Source organism: Epinephelus moara, chromosome 14 (genome assembly GCF_006386435.1).
Source record: "Epinephelus moara isolate mb chromosome 14, YSFRI_EMoa_1.0, whole genome shotgun sequence".
Taxonomy (NCBI): Eukaryota; Metazoa; Chordata; class Actinopteri; order Perciformes; family Serranidae; genus Epinephelus; species Epinephelus moara.
This window is the reverse complement of record NC_065519.1, coordinates 39,130,163-39,136,953: the sequence shown is the minus strand read 5'-3', so window position 1 is coordinate 39,136,953 and position 6,791 is coordinate 39,130,163. Positions and strand designations below refer to the sequence as shown.

The 6,791-nt window shown below is 41.7% G+C and overlaps 1 protein-coding gene across 1 annotated transcript in view; it reads left to right on the top strand.

Annotated features, from left to right (window-relative positions):
- The first annotated feature begins 6,393 nt into the window (after positions 1 to 6,393).
- Positions 6,394 to 6,791, top strand: part of LOC126400469 (GTPase IMAP family member 7-like) — a 45,493-nt gene continuing 45,095 nt past the window's right edge. Inside the window, exon 1 of the mRNA XM_050061189.1 lies at positions 6,394 to 6,699. Within this exon, the coding sequence (XP_049917146.1) occupies positions 6,394 to 6,699 (306 nt within the window). The remainder of the gene's footprint in view (positions 6,700 to 6,791) is intronic.

Below are 6,791 nucleotides of genomic sequence, written 5' to 3'. Positions count from 1 at the left end.
ATATTGCTGTAAATGTGGTAAAAGGTGACGTTAAAAAATTCACAACACTTTTTTAAACATTGTTTGAAGCTAAATGTGGCAAAATGTTGATGTCATTTTCAGCGTGAGCCACTTTACAAACGGCACCCCATAACAGACAGACAGACAGACACACACACACACACACACACTTTACCTTGGATCAATGCAGCAGAGTGTTTTTTTTCCGTGTCTGTGAGGCATCGTTTGATGGCTGCACCAAAAGTTCTCTNTATTTTCAGCGTGAGCCACTTTACAAACGGCACCCCATAACAGACAGACAGACACACACACACACACACACACACACTTTACCTTGGATCAATGCAGCAGAGTGTTTTTTTTTCCGTGTCTGTGAGGCATCGTTTGATGGCTGCACCAAAAGTTCTCTTCATTGGTTTGATGTAATGGTCCGCGTCCGTTTCTTTGGTCAGAAGTCTCAGAATCACAGTCACAGCAGGAATCACATCTGACGCCAAGGCATCAGAGGAGCTCAGTTTTCATGTTTATTCGTCAAACAGAGCCAGAACAGAGTCTTTTCCAGAAGTGCCCACTGGTGAGTGGTGAGACTGTCGGAGAGCTCATGTTCGGACCAGTATATACCCAGGGCCCTCTTCTGCTCCATGAGAGACTGTAGCATGTAGTGCATGCTATTCCAGTGGGTCTGCATGTCCTGTTGGATTTTTTTTATATGCTGATTGAGCTGCATCTGAATATCTTCCAGGCAGAAGCCTGCTAAAGTGGAATGTTTACAATGTCTAACTATTTTATGTGCAACTGCCACTGCATCAGCTACACTTCTCTGAGCCAAGAGGCCCTCGTTAACAGCCAGCTGGAGGATGCGTGTGACGCACGACAGGCATCACTCATGGCTTTAATCATATTTTTAGCATTATACTGGAGCACAATGTGAACAGAATTTTTGGGGATCAATCAAACTAAAAGTTTGATTGCCCCACGTTTAAAGCATATCATCAAACGCACCAGCGATGGCTTCGCTAGTGTGTGAAACCCGAAACTGTTATCCATGTAGGTGCTAGTTTTTGCCCCGCCTCTTTAGCAGAGCATAGTTTGCTTTACTTTTATAGTTAAGTGGTATCGGGTGTGGTTGTATCGGAGTCATTTCATGAATACAAGTACATCCCCATGGTATCTGACCCAATACCAGATACTGCTATTGGTATCAGTGCATCCCTAGGGCCATCCACAACTTTTCATAGTGGGAAGGGAAAGAAATGCGTACCAAACTGAACTGAACTGTATCGGACTGCTTGGTGGAAACAGGGGTTATGTTTTCTTTTCTTTTTCTGATTCATTTTAAGGTACATCTTCACCATGTTTCTTTTCCTAAAACTAACCACAGTAACTTTACTTGCTTAAACCTAAACCCCCTAACTTTAATTATAGACAGGGTCAATTTTCACAAATCTGCTGTATATGAAGCTCAAAAATGTCCCAAAATGCCTCAAAATCCAACATGGCCGCCACCGCCAATCTGAAATCTAGTTTTTCAGTGTATCTTTTTGACTAAACAAGGTACAAACATGAATTAAATGTGCGTTTGTAAGTTTTCCTACATGGGCAGAATGTGAAGAAACTGCTTAGATATTGCACAAATAGTCATTTTTAACTATGAATAATTACTCAGCTATTACTATTAGTATTATTATTATTATTATTATTATTATTATTATTATTATCAGGCTACTTTTACTTTGTATTTTGTTTTGAGGTCAAATGTGTCAAATGTGCTGTAATGGAACCTTTGCCATCCTCGATATCACCCCACCCCCACAAAATCTGGTAAAGGGTCGCTTTGTTCATTTCTCAGCGGACAATGTCGACATCAACGAATACACTCTGGACGGAAAAGGGACATTCCATGCCACTCAAGTGGCTGCCTGGCAATGTTGTCCACCTGAAGGGGATCTCCTTGAAGGAACTGATCTTTACTCCAAGTCAGAAACCCTCAACATTCCCAAGGCAATGACTGATATCATACCCGCACCAAAGAGAGGAATCACAGAGCGCCCATTCAGTGATGTAGTAGCAGCAGACTGTTTCACACAGTCATCTGAACATAATGAATAATTAAATGAATAAAACCATCACCCATGGATCATCCTGCTTTTGGATCATATTTGATTGACAACTTATTTATCACTAATGACCAACTTTTTTGCTATACTTGTATGATTTTCAAGCTGATTATTGACATTTGATGTAAATCAGGACAGGATGTTAGATTCCCATGTGTGAAAACCTGTGAAAACACATTTAATTCAAGTTTGTACCTTGTTTAGTCAAAAAGATGAACTTAAATAGATTTCAGCCTGGCGGTGACGGTCATGTTGGATTTCTCAATTTTGAGGCATTTTGGGACATTTTTGAGCTTCATTTACAGCAGATTTGGATTCAGCACCCAAAATTCTGCCTAGACTATTATGTAACTGTATGTTATCCTATGAATTAGCGCCTCACAAAATGCGTTACGTCCTGAATGTACAAACTGTTGTGTCTGCATTTTTGTATGATACCATATTTATAAATCAGATAAATAGAGACGGTGCAGCAACTAGAATTAAGATTGTTAAAGACTTCTCAAATTCATAGAATTAAACTGGACTTTATCCGAGTTGATATTTGTGATGCTTTGTCCTTGTTTGATTTTGTTCTCCTCTGTTTCCCACTGCTGGCTGAAGACACGAAGACAACTCTGCCACTGACAAAAACCTCAAAGTCCATCAGCAAATAATAATAAAAAGTAACAAAACACACAATCTCATGACTCTATATTATTATTATAACTTTCATACCAACAGACTTTTCCCAAAAAAGAGATTCAAAAACAAGGTTTCAGAAATGGAAGTTCCTCTTTCCACCTTTTTATTAAAGATTTAGTACACACGCATTATCCAACTTTTGATTTTAGATTCTGCTGCTGCAGGGAAAGTCACAGAAAGGATTACAAAATATCCTGAGAATAGATGTACTGTGCCAAATGTCCTTCCACTTCCACTGTTATCACTACTGCCTGTCTAGAATCCATGTCAGTATTTTTAAAAAGCTTGTTTTGCCCATACCTGTGGATATATGTATATATATATATATATATATATATATATGCGCAATAGGGCATTAACGACTTTGATTTTTTTCAGGTCGACTTATCTGTCAATAAAGTCGAAGTCGAGTAAAGTGAAGTATCTCCACACATGTGATGTGTGTCTGTCAAGGCCCAAACATACTTGGGCGGAACGTACGCGGAACGGACTATGCAGAGGTCCGCACGGACTCAAAGCGGACATCTGCAAGCCCTGTGCGCGCAAAGCTCAGATTTTATGACCGCGCAGACTCCGCTCCGTGCACCAGTGACTGCTCGACATGTATTTTTCACATTGCGGGGATTTTTGACTGCGGACATTCCTTGTGGAGTCTGCTCCGCTTATAGTATGCCCGAGTATGTTGTGGCACTGAAGTCAAGGATAAAGTATCAGCGTAAGCCAATCAGAGGCAGCGATTGCATTCCATAGACAAGAGAGAGTGGGAAAAAAAACACACGACTTGTCGACTCCTCCCGGGGGGTGTCTACTTGTGCCACTGACGTCGACACGTTGACAAATCGACTTTTCTGTTAATTCCCTAATATGCATACATGTTTTTACCTTTTTACCAGACCTGGTGCAGGACTCTGACACAGAACATTTGACTTTGAGTATAACATGTTGTGAAATGGGGCGGCATGGTGGTGTGGTGGTTAGCACTGTTGCCTCACAGCAAGAGGGTTCCGGGTTCGATCCCGGGTGGGGGAGCCCTTCTGTGTGGAGCTTGCATGTTCTCCCCGTGTCAGCGTGGGTTCTCTCCGGGTACTCCAGCTTCCTCCCACAGTCCAAAGACATGCAGATTGGGGACTAGGTTAATTGATAACTCTAAATTGTCCGTAGGTGTGAATGTGAGTGTGAATGGTTGTTTGTCTCTATGTGTCAGCCCTGTGAAAGTCTGGCGACCTGTCCAGGGTGAACCCTGCCTCTCACCCAGTGTCAGCTGGAATAGCCTCCAGCCCCCCCGCGACCCTCAAGAGGATGAAGCGGTTAGGAGATGGATGGATGGATGTTGTGAAATACTAAAGCTTGTAAATTCAATACAAGGTGCAGTCTGTTATTTGTAATGCAATACGAGAAGAGAATGCCTTCTGAACCTGATAAAAAGGCCCTAACCCCAAAATACAATCATTCAGCTGCTACCATCTGAAGAACTGTGTTGTGCCTCCATAATTTCAGTTCCAAAACCTTCTTTACAAAGTCACAATATGGAATATATGTTCAGTTTGATAAAATTCACATTATAACCTTCATATATAATTGCTAGGTTGGAAACTGTACATAGAGGTTTGATTTTGAAACTTATATTTACCAATATTTTAACATACTTGACAGGACTTGGATTACAGATTAAAATCCCTATGCAAAGATTTAAATTATTCCAAGTTTTATAACCAATTTTTATGCAAGACTTGTAGGATTCAGACAATATCTAACTAACTCCTTAAGCTCCTGACAAAGAGCGCAGTGACTGCTGTCTCTGACATCTCCATGGACATCTCCATCCACATTCCACATATCTTTTCATAACTCATCTACTTGGTGCAACTCCCCCGTGGTGAGCTGAACAGCCAATCAATATGTGGGCAGTAGCACTCCGGAGTCAGAGTATAGATAAATGATATCTAAAAATAATAGCTGGAAGAGTAGTGCGGAGAGTGGAGTATAAATCAAATGGCTTTTTCCTTCAGATGTGTGGAAACGAAGCGCAGGGAACGGATGTACTATCATCGGGCGGTGGACAGCACATCCTCGCAACAAAAAGCAGCTTCTGCAGAGGGGTCAGCGGTGTTGTGGCAGAGCCCTGAGGCCTGTCAGGATGCCTCCATCACAGGGGAGGGGAGAGCGAGAGCCGAGTGCTGCACTCCAGGCTGCCTCGTCAACAGCACAGTTTAAAGCTAACATTAGTCCTGCTTGCCTTCAACTGGCAACTGTTGTCAGAGAACATTACAGCATCCTGAAGCAGCTGCTGGAGAACATCAGTCAAACAGACTGTTTGGGATTTTAAACCTGTCTTTTAAATTTTAAAGGAACCTAAAGAAGATATAAATATAATACTGTTTTTCATGCTTTATAATTCAGGACACACTGCGGTGGTAGTTGAGTTAATACAGACAGCCATTCTGCACTGCTGTGTGTAGAGCAATAATTATAACTGCTAAACAAGTATTTTTACCCCTTGACATAAAGTGCTGTCCAGAGGACAACGGCTCCTCAAGAGGGGGATCACCATGGTAGGCACGGGTCGGAAGAACAGACGCCACCGTGCTTGCGTTGTTCCCACACACGGAAAGGTGGAAAGGACAAAGTTTAAAAGAAAAAACAGTGGAAAAGGAAAGGTGAAGGATAGCAGGAGGGTTAAAGGTGACGTGACAGAAAACCTCCCGACAATCTTCGCACCACCTACACACACTAAAATGGCCGCTGCGGCCCGTAGGAATGTCGTAGAAAGATCAAACCAAAACTGGCTTGTTCGTCTCATCGAGACCTAAAAATCACGCAACTGACCTAAATCTGTAACGCTGTGTTACAATTGCCCCCAACACCATCAAAATGATGTCTAGTTCAGTAACACCCTCAAATTAGATGATTTTTTTCCCCTTTATAATGTAGTTTATAGTTTTTAGTTTATATGTATATTTATCTCTCTACATTTTGTGGCATAGTCCAGTGGTTAAGTATTTTGCCTCTCAATCTGAGAATCTGTGAGTCAAATTCGAGAGCCAATTTGTCATGCCCTCAAAATCTTAGGCCTAAATGTCCATGAAAAACTTGAGCCATTTAATTAGCCTATCAGGTTAATAATAATTTTCAATTTAAAATAATACCTAAAACTGCACCAATCAGTAAAGACTATTCAGTCTTGCTTCTGATTGGTTCAACTTTAAAGTCTGTACAAGCTCTGTGGTGATCCCTCCCTGCGACCCTCCCTCACCACACCCTCACACAGTTTTTCTGCCACGACTTAAGGTATGAAAATATTTTTTTTTACAATAACTACAGTGTTTTCTTCATGCTGTGTAAACCTTTGCTGTCTATTAAAGTTAAAATATGCCTAGTTTTGATGACTATTCTGATAACTTTGTCAAATAGCTAGCTGTAGGCCTAAGCTAACTTATGGATGTTGTTTGTCGCTAGCTAGCTAGCAAGCAGGGTAGCTTTGTATCATATAATAGCCTAGTATTGAAACTCTGATTCAAAACCTGGTTGGAACTATTTATTTATGTATTTTATTTTACAGTGTAGGTTCTAAGTTATACACTCTGTTCACAGCATGCCTAGGTTCAGACCAAGGAAGACAGACAGAGGAGTGTCACTGTCCATATTGGAAGTTGCCTCCAATGAAGTGTCAAGGGACAACTCAGTGAGGGCTGTGGCAAAGTCCTATGACATTTGTCATGTGACCTTGTACCGCTACTTGCGAAAGAAGGAGAAGTTTCAGGCAGGAGAACAGGGTGCAGCAGCTCCAACTGCAAGGTACAACCCAGCTAGTAGGGTATTCACAGTGGAGCAGGAGCTCAAGTTGATGGAGTACCTGGGAGTTGCCTCAGACCAACATGTTGGGTTGTCTCCTATAGAGGTAAAGCAGAATAGGTCTACAGAGCCTGTGCGTGTGTGTGTGTGTGTGTGTGCGTGCGTGTGTGTGTGTGTGTGTGTGTGTGTGTGTGTGTG